General features: G+C 53.6%; 1 protein-coding gene across 2 annotated transcripts in view; it reads right to left on the reverse strand.

Annotated features, from left to right (window-relative positions):
• Nucleotides 1–16,222, reverse strand: part of NUP98 (nucleoporin 98 and 96 precursor) — a 944,939-nt gene that overhangs the window by 40,725 nt on the left and 887,992 nt on the right. For both annotated transcript variants that reach the window (XM_086933760.1, XM_086933759.1), the window contains exon 32: nucleotides 14,055–14,163. In XM_086933760.1, coding sequence (XP_086789886.1) covers nucleotides 14,055–14,163 — 109 coding nt within the window. The remainder of the gene's footprint in view (nucleotides 1–14,054; nucleotides 14,164–16,222) is intronic.

Below are 16,222 nucleotides of genomic sequence, written 5' to 3' on the forward strand. Positions count from 1 at the left end.
TAGAGTTTATAAGTCCCACAAAGTTGATTCCGGTCTTTAAGTTGGGAGATAAGATAGTTAATTAGAATGCTGTATTGGCTACCTAATGGAAAAGGTGAAGTCGCTTATGGATAGGGACAACTGTTACTAGTAGCAGCTGCACGTGACGATAACTCTAAAGCTGTATTATTGGAAGTGGGGGAGACTCCTTTCAGGACGTTATATAGTCATGATCGTCAAAAAAAGAGACATGGATAATGAAGCCGTATGTAGAGCCGACTTACTGCAAGGCGGATTAAACTCCCAAAGCGTACGTAGGCACTTTAACGCACAGGCGTGTCCGTAAGCGCCAAGGGAAAAACGCCGCTTCCGAGTGAAGTTGCAGTTAAATCTACACGCACGTGATTCCTCCTAAGTACATATAGTTCCGAGAGCGCCAAAGGTAGCCAGCTGCATCCGGGGTTCTGTCAACGGGTCAGTTTGCGAAAATAGAGCGACCAATCATACCGTATCCAGAATGCTATTAACGTACGAGTTACTTACCTTCAGTAACGATATATCTGTAAGACACATTAGTAGTGATAGATTCCTTAACTTCGAAGTACCCCCAGGCGTTCGACTGGATCCGGAATTTTTTTTTGTCAGCAGAACCCCTGAGCGTCGGTAGGCGTTGTCGTGCGGCTCTGCGTGCGTCGTCGGGATGACGTTGCCAGAGCTACTTAGACGCACGCTGATGTCAGTTCTGTACACTACTTTCCGTGCCAGGAACGCAGAGCCATGCAAGATAATGACCACTGGTGCCATGATACTAGGGCCCTGAAAGGGATGACCTTAACCCTAGAAATCAGTTAGCAGAACAGAGAGGATGGGTGGGGCGGTAAGGAATCTATCAATACTAATGTTTCCTACAGATATAGCATTACCAAAGGCAAGTAACTTGTGGACCAGAAAGAAACGCGCAGTGATCGATTCCTGACCTTAGGATACCCCAGCAATACCCACCCCGGTGGTGGGTCTGCGAACCAAGATCATACCAGAAAGTCCTGGAGAATAGAACGGCTAAAGAAGCCGTCTCTCCGGACTTGGTTGTCCAGGCAGTAGTGCTTGGTAAACTTGTGCATTGAGGCCCACGTAGCTGCCTGTCCTGCAGGGGAATGCCAGGTCCCAGAACAGTAGAGGCTGCAGTCACCCTGGTGGAATGGGTGCGCAACCCAACAGAGGCTCCTTTTTAGCCAAGGAGTAACAAGCCTTTATGTACAAAACGACCCACCGAGAGATGGTCAGTTTGTGCACAGCCCAACCATTCTTGGCACCCACGTAGCCAACAAAGAGTTGGTCATCCACCCGGAACTGTTGTGTGGGACTCAGATAGAAAGAGAGCGCACGTTTTGGGTCCAGACGGTGGAGCCTCTCTTACTCTTTAGAGGGGTGCGGAGGCAGAAAGAAGGTGGGCAAAGTGATGGTCTGCCCGATGTGAAAGGCGGTGACAACCTTTGGAAGAAAGGAAGGATTAGTCCACAAAACAACTTTGTCTGGATGGACAGAGAGAAAAGGAGGTTTAGAAGAAAAAGACGGGAGCTCACTCACTCTTCTGGCAGAGGTGATGGCAACCAGGAAAGCAATCTTTAAGGTAAGAAGACTAAGAGAACAATTATGAATTGGCTCAAAGGGAGCGCACATCAGAAAGGTAAGAACTAGATGCAAGTCCCACTGCGGCATCACAAAGGGAACAGGAGGAAACGTGTGATGCCTTTCAAGAACCTATTTACAATAGGGCACTTGAAAAGGGATGGCTGATCAGGGAGCATTAAAAAAGCGGAAATAGCTGAGAGATAGCCCTTGATAGTGCCCAGAGCAGAACCTTGCTGGGCCAAAGAGAGGAGAAAAAGAAGGACCTCTGAAAGAGGGACTGAGAGGGGATCCACAGCCTTCGCTGTGCACCATGCCACAAACTTATTCCACCTGCAGTCATACACCGTTTTTGTGGAGGGACCCCTGGCTGCCAAGATAACATTACAGACTTCGGGAGGCAGGTCGAAAGACGTCAACTGCAGCTGCTCAATCTCCACGCAAGGAGGTGGAGACTGGACAGGTTCGGGTGGAGGCCCGTCCCTTGCTGCTGTAACAGAAGATCCTCCCGAAGAGGCAGATCGAGGGAGCGATGCTCATACTGAGTAGCTCGGGATACATACTCTTCGAGCTCAGTGCGGAGCCACAAGAATGACTTGGGCCCGGCCGTGCCTGATCTTCAGCACTCTGGGCAGAAGTGGTATTGACGGAAAGGCATACAACAGACAGCAACTCCACTCGCGATGAAAAGCGTCGCCGAGCGAGTGCCGCCTTGGAAATTCCAATGCGCAGAACTGATGACATTGCGCGTTCTCTTTGGTGGCGAATAGATCTAACCAAGGCTCTCCCCATTGCTGAAAGAGACCTTGCACCACGTCAGAGTTCAGATGCCATACGTGATCCATCATCAGCTGAGTTCGTCGGCCCTGGCATTCAAGAAACCGCCAGGTTTTGAACCACCAGGGACATACCCTGATGTTCCAGCCAAGCCTAGAGGGGCAGAGCCTCTTGGCATATGGTCCACGTCCCCACCCTGCCCTGTTGCAGTACCACATGGCAGTGGTGTTGTCTGGGAACCAGGGGTGGGGAATTCCTATCTCCCGACGCCCGAGACATCTAGATACCTTACAAGGGCAAGAGGATTTTATTTCGAACTTTTCCAAAGGACAAGTAGACAGTCTTACAGTAATCCGATACACAGATTCAGCATGCAGCTGGTTCAACCCTTTTGGTCACAGCCAGTTAATTAAGAGCTCTGAGCAGTTTACTGGCAGTGAAAGGGTCAATGCAAAAGCTGGGGCCTACACTTTAATTTCCCCAGAGCAGAACAACAACATGATGGCACTCAAATCACTAGAATGTAAGAGGCTGCCTTAAAGGCCTCTTGGCTTCTGCTCTGACTTTAACCTTGTGACCCCATGCCTTTTATTCTGTGCTTCACCCTTGAGCCTCAAATCGGCCCCAAGATCCCTCCTCACCCTCGCTTCTGGGGGCCTGCAGTAAAGCCCATGCGTTCCCTTCTCTTGCAGCCCCTGCACAGCACACCTTGTTTCACCAGGTGCCTGTATTTGCTAACCCCGTCCCACCCCCTCTGCTGTCCCCTTTGACTGCCCTGACCCGCTCCCCTTGGCCTCTCATATCTTACCTCAACCAGTGCTTACATTACAGTTCATTAGTTTCCCCATGTGGAATTCAAGCAATCCTCAGGCACACCCTCATTTCTCTCCTTGCAATGGGGCTCTCATCTCACTTTGTGCGTGCACCAGGGGCATCTGAACAAGCTGCTGTAGCAGCTACAGCAGCTGTGGAGTTCTTAAGGGTCCTCTTCTTCGTGCATGTCCAGACAAAGGTCCATAATTGACATGAAAGGATGGTTGGATATATACATGGATGAATGAGTGAAATGATAGATGTAAGGATGGATGAGTGAAAGAATGGATGGATGAGTGCAAGAATGGATGGATGGGGTGAAAGTGGATGGATGAGTGAAAGGATGGATGGTTGAATGAAAGGGTGGATTGATGGATAAGAGAAAGTGGATGAATGGCTAAAGGAGTGGATGAATGGATGGATGGATGGCTGGGTGGAAGGATGGATGGCTGGGTGGAAGGATGGATGGCTGGGTGGAAGGATGGCTGGGTGGAAGGATGGATGGATGGATGGTTAAGCAAAACGATGGATGGAGGGATGAGTGAAAGGGTGGATGGATATGAGTGAAAGGGTGGATGTATGGGGTGAAAAACCAAAGAGCAGATGGATGGATGGAGGGATGAGTGAAAGGTTGGATGGACATGAGTGAAAGGGTGGGTGGATGGGGTGAAAGACTGAAGAGCAAAAGGATGGATGGATGAGTGAAAGGGTGGATGGATATGAGTGGAAAAGAGGCTGGAGGGGGGAAAGGTGAAGGAGCAAAAGAATGGCTGGATGGATGAGTGAAAGAGTGGATATGAGTGGAAGGGTGGATGGAGGAGGTGAAAGTGGATGGATGGTTGAGCGAAAGGATGGATGAGTGGAAGGAAGGGAGGAGGGATGGATGAGTTTGATTGATAGATTTGGAGCTGTAAGGATAGGTTTGGCCAAGGGTGTTATGAACCACTCACTTTAGCAGCTACAGTGAGGGTGGAGCTCTTGATGAGCCTCTTTTCTCTGCAGCTCGGCAGACAAAGGCCCATAATTAATGTGTAAGAGTGAGTGAGTGAAAGGATGGATGAGTGACAAGGATGGTGGATGGACGATGGATGTATTGATGAAGGAAAGGGTGTAAAGATAGATGGGTTGCAGGGTGGATGGTTCAGTAAGTGGAAGAATGGATGAACGAAAGGGTAAATTGATGGATGAGCGGAATAATGGGTGAGGGAAAGGATGGACAGATGGATGGATGGATACGTTTGGGGATGGATCTGTAGATTTGGATATGGATGGCCGGATGGATGGATTGACAAACAGAATGGTGAAAGGCTGATGAAAGAATGAATGGAGGCCAATGCAAAGGTGAAATGCTAGATATCAGTAGGTGAATGAAAGGATGAATGGGTAGATTTGAAGAAAAGAGGCAAAATATGGAAATCACTAGTATTCATTTCCTTCTATACTATGAGCCTGACCTAACCAGAGAGGCTATTATCTGAGCTCTTCTATAATGAGTGCTGCCATTATTTGACGGTGCACTACATGGCACCAAAGGGATAAGTAGATTTTGTACAGGACAAGTAGATTTATGAAGCTACCTGTCCCATGGACAAGTAGATATTTTATTAAATTCCACACCCCTGGGGAACACCTGCACTACTTTCCCCCTGACAGAGGGGAGGAATGCCTTCAGTGCAAGCCTTAAGCTCCAACAGGTTGATATTGAGCTTGGACTCCACCAGAGACCAGAGGCCTCTGTTCTCCGCCTCTCCCATGTGGCCGCCCCATCCCAGAAGGGACGCGCCCATCACAATCATATGATCCGGTTGGGGAAGTGAGAGGGAACTGCCATTGACCCAATCGCGATTCGTGAGCCACCACTGCAATTGACGTGCAGTGCCCTCCGAGATCTGGATATGATCGGACAGGTTGCCCTGATGCTGTGCCCACTGGAACTTCAGGCCCCACTGCAGAGCCTGCATACGCCATCTGGAATGATCCTCAAGCAGGATGTAGGAGGTCATCAGGCCCAGTATTCGGAGGGTCATCCTGACCGAAATCCGGGACAGAGGCTGAAAGATCGGAATCATAGCCTGAATGTCCCAGACCCGCTGTTCGGGAGGATAAACCTGAAACCGCGCCAAGTCCAGAACCGCTCCTATGAAAAGGAGCTTCTGCGAGAGAATCTGGTGCGACTTCGGCACGTTCGATGGAGAACCCCAGAGAATTCAGGATGTCGGCCGTAGTCTGGAGGTTTGAAAGAACTGCCTGGGGTGAGCCCGCCTTCAACAGCCAGTCGTCGAGATAGGGGAAGACGGAGACCCCTGATCTGCGCAGATGAGCTGCGGCCACCGCTATCACTTTCGTGAACACCGGGGGGCGCTGGTAAGGACAAAGGGAAGCACAGTGAGCTGAAAATGCTCGTGGCCTACCGTGAATCGCAGGTAGCGCCTGCAGGCAGGCAGGACGGGGATGATATGAAAATAGGCGTCCTGCAAGTTCAACGCCACCATCCAGTCTTGCGGGTCTAGGGCGGATAAGACATGAGCAAGCAGGAGCATCTTGAACTTCTCTTTCCGGAGGAAGCGATTTATGTTCCGAAGGTCCAAAATAGGACGCAGGCCTTTGTCCTTCTTTGGAACCAGAAAGTTGTGGGAATAACAACCACAACCTACTTCTGGCGTCGGAACGCGCTCAATGGCCCCCTTGGCCAGGAGGGCCGCAACTTCCTGCTGGAGGAGTGCCAAGTGATCCCCCGACATGCGGTGGTCCTGAGGTGGCATGGCTGGAGGGGGATGTCTCGAAAGGGAGGGAGTAGCCCTATCGGCCAATTTGCAGCACCCACTTGTCCGAAGTGATGGAGATGATGGCGTATTCGTCCACAGACTGTGAAGGCTTGGAAGTGGATGATGCGGGGTTGGAGCTGGAGTGGCCCGCCCGCTGGCCCCCTGAACCACCGCGACGATTCCCACGTCTGCGGCCACGTTGAGACTGTTGCCGCTGTGGCCTGTGGCTTTGTGAAAGCTGTGGGGCACCCCTTCTGTGGCCACGAAAGGAGCAAAAAGCAGAAGGCGGAGGAGGCCGAATGGCCGACATGCCTAAGGACTTGGCCGTAGCCTGGGAGTCCTTGAAGAGCTCCAACGCACTGTCTGCCAAGTTGCCAAAAAGGCGAATGCCATCAAAGGGCATGTCAATCAAGGTGTTTTGGACATTCCCTGAAAAGCCAGTTGTCCTCAAGCAGGCGTGGCACCGAAGCGCCACCGTCGTGGAAATAGTCCTGCCCAGTGAGTCGGCGGTGTCCAACCCACAACATATGGTTAGCTTTGCTGCATCTCTCCCAGACGTAAACGCCGGGATGAGAACTGCTTGGGCCTCCTCCGAGCAGTTGGGCAGCACCTGCGCAACTGTGTCCCACAGAGAGTGGGTATGATGGCCCAAGAGGCATGCGGTTTTCACCAACCACAGCGCTAAGCCGGCAGAGGAAAACAGCTTCTTGCCAAGTTGATCCAGCTTCTTGGATTCCCTATCCGGAGGAGCAGTAGGGAATGCGCTTTGGGAAGCTGAGGTTTGGACAACCAAGCTCTCGGGAGTAGGCTGTTGGGTAAGGAAGAGGGGGGGGGGGGGTCGCCCGGAGCCGGGCAATGGTGTCGGACCATGTTCCTATCCACAGGAGCCCCTGTGGTGGGCCTGGACCAGGTGCCCAAAAGAACGTCTGTCAGTGCTTCATTAAAAGGCAGCAAGTGCTCCGAAGAGGTAGCCACCGGTTGGAGCACTTCCGTCAGGAGGTTAGTCCTGACGGCCACTGTAGGAGAGCCTTGGCTGCCCTACGCAACACCACTGTGTAACTGGAAGACGGTAGCCACGGTAGGAGAGACAGAATGCCAGGGTCAGGTGAGGTATCGAGATCACTAGCGTCCCCAAAATCCTCAGCCCAGTCTGCATCGTAAACACAGTCCTGTGCTAGAGGGTCCTCAGACCCCTCCCCGTCCTCCGAAGTCTGTGGAACAGGCTCAAAATAAAGAGGAGGGACATAGGGCAGAAAAGGGCCAATCGGCGTCTGGCGACGTCGGAAGTGGTGCCGGGGGAGATCGGCGCAGGTGGAGGTGTCACAAGCTCGACCGGCGTCGATTAGGGTCCAATCCCGGATCCCTGGGGGGCCTGCGGCATCCGGGCCGGAGCCGCCGGCGACACCGGGTATGGAGCCGCCAGTGATGGCAAAGAAGACCCTCAGTCGGCCCGCTGGCGCACCGGCAGGGCCAGACGGCCCAAAGAAACTCTTGCACCTGAGCAGGTGTCGCCCCCGCACCTGGAAAGGGGGGGTAGACTGGGGGCGATGTCGCAGACTCCGCCAGAGTCTGAGGGGGTGGCACCGCCCACACCCTCAGCCGCGACAGTCGAGGGGAAGTCGACTTCTTGGAATGCTTTGACTTACCTGACCCAGAGTGCGAGGACTTCGATCCTGAAGAATGGTGAGGACGGCTCCGCGACCGGTCCCGAGACCTCGAAAGGCACGGAGCCGACTGCCGGGCTTCAAGCAACTTTCGGGTCGCTCCTGCAAAGTCTTCGGCGCCATGGCCCGGCAGTCGGGGCACAACTTGGGGCCGTGGTCGCGCCCCAGGCAGTAGAGACACACGCGGTGGGGGTCCGTCACAGACATCATGCGATGACAGCCCCACAGTTCTTGAAACCGGGCATCCTTACGGCACCAAGAGTCGATCGACTCGAAGAATAGAGACAAAAAGCCTAGAAAAAGTCGGTCAAAAAATGACTGGGGGTACTGCTCTTCCCGGATCTGCGCTTGCTGGCGTGAAAAAAGAAAGAACCAACGTCATCCCGGCGCCCACCACGCACGCGGAGCCGCACGACGACACCTACCGACGCGCAGGGGTACTGCTGCCGACGACGGACATGGAGCCGCAGACTATGCCTACCGACACGCAGGGGTACTGCTACGCAAAATTTTCCGGATCCAGTCTGACGCCTGGGGATATTCTAAGGTAATCTAATACTATCCTGTTTCTTTCAGATATTGCGCATTCTTTTGGGTGGCAAATAGATCTAACCAAGGCTCTCCCCACCGCTGAAAGACTTTGCACCAACTCAGAGTGAATAAGCCATTCGTCATCCATCATGCACAAGCGGCTCAGTTCGAGAATCTGCCAGGTCTTGAACCACCAGGGACATACCCTGATGTTCCAGGCCCTTCCGGAGACGAAGGGCTACCTGGCATAGGGTCCACGACCCCATCCTGCCCCTATTTGTTGCACAACCACATGGCGGTGGTGTTGTCTGTGAACACCTGCACTACTCTCCCTTTGACAGAAGGAAGGAATGCCTTCAGTGCAAGACAGATTGCCCGAAGCTCCAGAAGGTTGATGTGGAGCCCAGACTCCGCCGGAGACCAGAGGCCTCTGATCTCCGCCTCTCCCATGTGGCCACCCCACCCCAGAAGTGAGAAATCTGTCACCACTGAACTATGGTTGGGGAATTGAGAGGGATCTGCTTTTGACCCAATCCTGGTTAGTTAGCCACTACTGCAATTGGTGTGCAGTGCCCTCCGACATCTGGACGCAATCGGAAAGATTCCCCTGACGCTGTGCCCAATGGAACTTCAGGTCCTACTGCAGAGCCCACATATGCCACCTGGCACAGTCCACCAGCAGGATGCAGGAGGCCATGGGGCCCAGTAGCCGCAGGGTCCCTCTGACCGAAACCCAGGATAGAGGCTCAAATATCAGAATCATAACCCGAATATCCCAGACTCGCTGCTCGAGAGGATAAGCCGGATACTGCGCTGTGTCCAGAACCGATATGATGAAGAGGATCTTCTGAGAGGGAATCAGGTGCGACTTCGGCACATTGATGGTGAACCCCAGCAAATGCAGGAAGGCGGCCGAAGTCTGGAGATGCGAGTCGACAGACTGGGGCGAGCCCACATTCAACAGCCAGTCGTCGAGATAGGGGAAGAATGGCCCCCCCCTGATCTGCGCAGATGAGCTGCGACCACCACCATCACTTTCGTGAACACCAGAGGGGTGCTGGTAAGACCAAAGAGGAGCATGGTAAACTGAAAGGGCTCTTGGCCTTCCGTGAACCGTAGGTAACACCAATGGGCTGGCAGGACGGGAATGTGAAAATAAGCATCCTGCAAGTCCAACGCTACCATCCAGTCTCTAGGGCCACGGCAGACAGGACCGGCGCCAATGTCAACATCTTGAACGTCTCCTTCCGGTTGACGTTCCTGAGATCCAAGATAAGGCGCAAGCCCTTGTCCTGCTTGGACACCAGAAAGTAGTGGAAATAACAACCACAACTTACTTCTGGGGCAGGAACACGCTTGATGTCTCCCTTGGTAAAGAGGACCGTAACTTCCGGTTGGAGGAGGGCCAGGCGATCCTCCGACATGCAATGGAATTGAGGTGGCATGGATGGAGGGGTAGTCTCGAAGAGGAGGGAGTAGCCCCTTCGTACTATCTGCAAAACCCACCTGTCCAAAGTGATGTTGAGCCACTGGGGGAGGTGATGGCGAATCCTGACACCCTCTGGCAATGGGTGGCCCTGAAAGGTCGGACTAGGAGTGTTTGGAGGCTGCTGCAGAGGGTGCGCTGGTGGACTGGCCCGCAGCTGGCCCCCTACGGTGGGATCAACGTTCCTGGCCGCACCGAGGCAGAGCAGCTTGCGCATGCCAGTGGCTCTAGGCGGAATGTGGCGGGGCACCCCTTTCGTTGCAACGAAAGGGGCGAAAAGCAGACTGCGCTGGGGCGGGAGGTGGAAGTGAAGCTTAGTGTCTGGCAGCAGCCCTAGAATCCTTAAAGCGCTCAAGCGCGGTGTCTTCCAAGTCGCCAAACTGGCGACAGTCATCAAATGGCATGGCCAAAAGTGTTGCTTGGACATCAACGAAAAGTCAGTGGGCCGCAACCAGGCATAACGTCTCAGTGCTACTGACGTGGAAATCGTTTTGCCTAGTGAGTTGGTGGTGTCCAGCCCACATCTGATGGCGAACTTTGCTGCATCTCTCCCTTCGGCAACTGCACAACCGTGCCCCACACTGAGTGAAAGTAACGACCCAAGGGATATGTGTTCACTCGACCGCAGTCCTAAGCTGGAGGAAGAAAACATTCTTCCCAAGGTGGTCCAGCTTCTTGAATTCAGTATCAGGTGGTGCAGTAGGGAATGCACCCTTGTAAGTCTATGCTTGGACCACCAAGCTCTCAGGGGTGGGATGCTAGAAGAGGAAAATGGGGTTGCCCGGGGCTGGGTGGTGGTGTCGGGCAATCATCCTGTCTACCAGAGCCACCGTGTTGGGTTTGGACCAAGGGCCCAAAAGGATTTCCATAAGGGCCTCATAGAATGGCAGCAGAGGCTCAGAGAAGGCCGCTGCCAGTTGAAGCACCTTGGTCAGGAGGTTAGTCCTGAACGCAACTGTAGGAAGCTCAAGGTTGAGGGCCTTGGCCACCTTACACAACATCACTGCTTAAGATGCACCCTCCTCCGTAGCCACGGTAGGGGGAGATAGCATGCACAGGTCTGGGGAGGTGCACAGACCACTGGTTTCCCCCAACTCCTCTCTCCTGTCCGGTTCCTTTAACTGGTCTGCCAAAGGGTCCGCAGACCCCTCCCAGTCCTCCTCGCCCTCCTCTGGTAGGCACTCAGGGCGATAGGGAACACCAGAACAGTGGCACAAAAGTGTCGGTCGGCGCCGTTCCAGATGTCGGTCGATGCCTGTCCGGCTCCGTGCTCAGAGGTGTCACGAGGTCGACCAGTGCCAATACGGATCCAGGCCTGGATCCCTGGGGGCCTTGCGGCACCAAAGCCGCCGGCATCGAAGGCCTAGAACCCCCAGCCGAGCACACCGGGCTCAAACATGCGCCATAGGTGTCGGGCTGCCTAAAGATGGAATGGAGGGCTTCGTAAAAGCTACGAAGTTGGGCAGGGGTTGCTCCGGCACCCGGAAAGGCCGGAGTCGACCCAACCAGCTCCGCGAGCGAAAAGATGTCGCCAAAGATCACAAAAAAGGGATACAAAAAGTGACTCGAGATACCACTCTCTCCAGATCTGCGCTTGCTGGCTCGTAAAAAGAAAGAACTGACGTCAGTGTGCAGGGGAGGTGTCTAAGTAGATACTGCGATGTTATTGCGGCAACCAAATGCCAACGACTAACACGGACAAGACTGACACCACCCACCGACGCACAGGGGTACTGCTGGAGAAAAATTCTCCAGATCCAGTCGGACACGTGGGGTAATTTTAAGGTGAGGAATCCACAACACTTTCAGATACAAGGGTTTTGGCTGGCAAAAACATACCTATTGAGTGCAATAAACCAGATGAAAGGTACTCTAGTTTCATCAGGCGCTCAAGAGAGGCTAATGTTTCTCCTTACATGTGTGTGAAATATGCAATTACTGTTTGCCTTTCAAACAACAAGGCTGGCAGAATGGTAAGGCCCTTTACAACCAGATGGACCATCACTGCTGGATACACAGTTTTGAGTGGAGGCACATTGAAGGGAGACAGCATCAGGTTATAAAAGGTACAGGTCAATGCCTGAACACTAGAAGCGACTGACTGGTTAGGCACTAATGTATGAGTTACTTACCTTTGCTAACAATGTATCTGGTAGAGACGTTGTCTAGCCGCAGATTCCTTAACTTAGAATTATCCCCAGGCGTCAGCACCTCTGCGCGCCGGGGGACGGCGCCACATGACCCCGTCCTGATGTAGTCGACGGACGTGATGTCAGCGAGGTCATATGAGTCCCTCCCGGCGCGCTGACGTCAGTTTCCTTCTTTTCCGCATGCAACGCAGACCCGGAGTAAGAGCTTCCTCTGGCCCGTTTTCAGGCCCCTTTTGACGCTTTGTATCTGGAACAGTGTGTAATGACTTCGGGTCTTTAAGACGTGTGCTTTCTGTTCGCGGCAAATGTCCGCGACGGACCCACACCGTATCTGCATGTGGTGTCTGGGTGAACACCACGACTCGACTGATTGTGACGCCTGCCAACAACTCAAGCCAAAGTCCCAGTGGGAGCGCCGGTTAAAGCTACTTTCGGCTTGCCTGTCCCGGTCGGAGTGTCACGGCCCCCGACCTCCTCGGCGGCAGGTCCCGGTGGCAGTGGGTTCCGTTTGTGGCATCAGTCGCCGTCTGGTTCCCGTGTGCGTCGCTTACCCGTTCCTGGTAAGTCCTGGCGCCTGTCGCCGAGGTACTCGTCCTCCCTTCCTCCTGTTGTAGGGGGCACTACTTCACGGACTTCTCCAGATGTGAGAGTCTGCCCTCCCCTATCAGCCATTTCCTGGCGCGGGGGCGACTCGGACCCAGATAGTGGCTTATGCCGCAGCCCTGCAGGTCTCCCTTGGGTACCCCCTTCTCTCCCTGGGGCGTCCTCGGACCCCCTGCCGCATGCGGGGTCTCCGGTGGACTCGCCGGTGGGTTCGCCCCTGGTGCCCTCTGAGCCCAGTTCCTCTAGGGATGATGGAAGTATGGAGTCTTCAGGGCACGGCCCGACTGGGTTCCCCTCTTCGGCCCATAGCACCCCTAGTGCGCCGCATAGTCCAGTGGGGTCCCTGTGGCGTCACAGGTGGTTGCTGGTACTCGCAGCTCGTCTTCGAGTCACCCTCGGCCCTCCGGACCGGTAGCTGCCTCTTCAGGGCCGAGCGGCGCCGGATCAGCGCCATAGACTTGCCTCCCCAGCTCTGGCTCCGTTCTTAACTTTGGAACCGGAGCCTTTTGTGGTTGAGGCTGAGTCGGCACCAGACGAGGCAGAGTCGGCGCTGGCCGAGGATGCCCTGGCGCCGCTGGATCATCGACTACTCTCCGGAGGAAGTTCGCCATCACCCCAACGTCGCCTGATCCGTCCTTGCCTCTCCCCTCCTTGGAGTTTGTGGCTCCAGCGGACTCTCCGCCTCCTCAAGAACCCCTTTAGGGCCCTCATTCGTCCATGGGGCTTCCTCCCTTTGGACATTGGTCTGCTCAATCCTCTTGGAGGGCGGCTCAGCTTACAGCCCTCACCCACGGATAAGTTACTGTCCCTTCCTCGGAGGGCTACTGAGGCTGGTGTGGCATTTATGAGGGTTGTTTCCATGGCCGCCCACATTCTTCGTATGTAGCCCCCTTCAGTTCCCCTGCCTGTTGACCCCCCCTGTTGGGTGTTCACCACGGTTCGGGGAATGCAGAGCCGCTTCTGCCTTTCGAAGCCTCTCTTTATGATGCCCTTCTGGGGATCTGGGCTCGGCCGGCGTCGGGTGATCCGGTGGCTCGTTCCATCATGCACCGCCACCACCCTGAACGATCTGGTTTGCTTGTTTGTTCATCCAGACGTTCAGGGACTCGTTCTGCAAGCTGCCTTTCCTTCCTTGCCTCCGCTGCCGCTTCATCTCTCCCGGGAGTCCAGATGGCTGGAGTCGTGGGGTCGTAATATTTTCGCCTCCACTAGCGCGGCTCTTCGCTCCCTCAATACAGTGTGTGTCTTGGCTCTGGCTACTTCTGCCCTTTGGGACTCAGCCAAGTCTCCTCTCTTCCACCTCTGAGAGCGCGGCGCAGAGTTGCTGCTGCAAAAAAAATCTGGATTCAGTCCGACGCCTGGGGATAATTCTAAGTTAAGGAATCTGTGGCTAGATGTCGCTATCAGATACCTTTCTGTTACAAAACGTGCTAGTAGTGCTTGTTAACTTATGTTGAGATATAGAAGAGGGTCAACCTTGCATCCAACTAAGGCTCACTGGTCACTGTCCTTCATCCTTCTGTGATACCATTAAATTGGAAAATAGCAAAACATGTTATTTCTAGGGATCAGAACGGGCAAAGGAGCTCTATTTAGTGTTACAAAAATAGGTTATTATATCAAAGAAAGGTTTTATATCAGCTTATATAAATCTTACCTGACTGAGCTAGGCGGTCCTTGGCATTGTGACACTGCAACTGTTCTATTCGGCTGCAAAGAGACGTCACTTTTGTATGCAACCTCTCCAACTCGTACCCTGAAAATTCCTGCAGAAAATACACACTACACTCAGATGTTTTTCATTTTTCAGTATGCCAAGAGTACAAATTGTTAATTTAAGTAAACAATATCCTGTGTCCATAGCCGTGCAAGTAACCAAGTGCAACCTTCTTAAAGTCAACTAAACAGAAAAAAATATACAGCCCTCGATAGGTGCATACAAAGTAGTATTTTTGTTTTCTGTTGCAGGTCACCTCATTAAAAAAATTAGCTTTGAACCCACCTGTAGTAAGATTTAAAGGGCATGCTACCTTCATGGAAATAGCAGCAGCCCGCAAGGAAGCCAGCAAATGTGTTTGGAATTAGAAACAGTTTAGAATTGACAAGGTGAGATGAAATAGGTTTCAAACTGATGTGTGGAGACACCATCTATTACATGGACCGGCATAGCCTACAAGAATGTGGAGCAAGTTACTTACCTTCAGTAACACCCTTTCTGGTGTCCATCTAATCGCAGACTCCACACCTTTGGAATATCCGCAGGCACCAAACGCATTTCGGATATTTTCCTTATCAGGGGTGCTGGCGCTTTGTGGTATGCATTCTGATGTATGTCAGTTTCATTCATTTTTCTCAACCCGAGACTACAGACGCTTATCATTTAACGAACTGTAAGTGACACTGCGCTGATCTCTAAAGTGGGATGTTTTAGATGGGAAGTAAGAAAGAGGCCACTCCACAGAACAGGGAGGTGGGAGGACAGTGAGAAAATCTGAAGTCAGAGTATCCACCAGAAATAGTGCTGCCAAAGGAGTGGCCTGAAGCTACATGAAGCCAGGCATGTGGGCTTGAGCTTCAGCGCTACTGCCCTGCAGAGGCACTAATCCTGACAGAAAGGGGGCTACCATGGACTCCAACTAACAAAGCGTGGCTGCCAGGAGGGGACCCACGGAGGCACTCCACCAAACTCCGGGAGAGACCACCGCAATCAAAGAGGCGGCAAGAGCCGTGTGGCCTCGCATCTAAATTGGCTGGCGGCCCACCCGGGCATGACACATTATAACGGAGGAGGCCATGGGAAGCAGTGGTGCAGTCTTCAGCCCGTGAGCCCCAGGAACAACAAAGGGGGCGGGGCCAGAGAAAGGTGTTCCTCAGTGCAAGTGGGGCAGCCTGAGTAACCAGATCCAGGGAACAGGATCGCCCGAGGCCCTGGGGAGAGTCAGGCAGAGAGCCACATCGACAAACTTATACAAAGAGCTGCCCAGAAGGAGAAAGTTGTGAGGTGGGACAGACATGGACAATGATGAGCCTGCCTGGCGAGTGCCACGGGGGAGAAGAGCAGGGTGCTCGTGCCCACCGGCGGCGGAGTACACTGTGGTGGTGCTGCCTGTGGCCAGGGCTTGCGGGCCTTCGGAGTGGTTTGGGGGGCACAACAGCGTTACTGCTATGGGGAAGCCCCGTATCCACAGAAGACGACTAGGAAAGAGAGCTGTGGGACGTGAGGAGGCTTGTGGTGCAGAGATAAACCAAGACCTGTATGAGGGCTGGAAGAGGTTTTGGGCAGCCAGCACCATGTGGAGGGTGCAGTGAGCTGTGCATGACTGCCGCCTTGGAAATTCGAACGTGCAGAACTGCTGGCATTGCGCATTCTCTTCGGGGGCGAACAGATCAAACCAAGGATATCCCCACTGCTGAAAGAGACCTTGCAGCATCTCCGAGTGAAGACGCCATTCTTGATCCATCATGCACCGATGGCTTAGTTTGTCCGCCCTGGCGCTCAGAGAACCGGCCAGGTGTTGAACCACCAGGGACATGCCCCAACGTTCCAGTCACGTCCAAAGGCGAAGAGCCTCTTGACAAAGGGTCCAAACCCCACCGCTCTGTTTGTTGCAGTACCACATGGCGGTGGTGTTGTCCGTGAATACCTGCACTACCCTTCCTTTGACAGAAGGCTCCAGAAGATTGATGTGGAGCCAGGACTCGACCAGAGACCCTTGATCTCCGCATCTCCCCTGTGGCCGCCCCATCCCAGGAGTGACGCGTCTGTCACCACTGTGAAGTTTGGTTAGGGAAGGGAGAGGGATCTGCTGTTGACCGAATCCTGGT

The sequence above is a fragment of the Lissotriton vulgaris genome, chromosome 8 (assembly GCF_964263255.1).
Source record: "Lissotriton vulgaris chromosome 8, aLisVul1.2, whole genome shotgun sequence".
NCBI classification, from domain to species: domain Eukaryota; kingdom Metazoa; phylum Chordata; class Amphibia; order Caudata; family Salamandridae; genus Lissotriton; species Lissotriton vulgaris.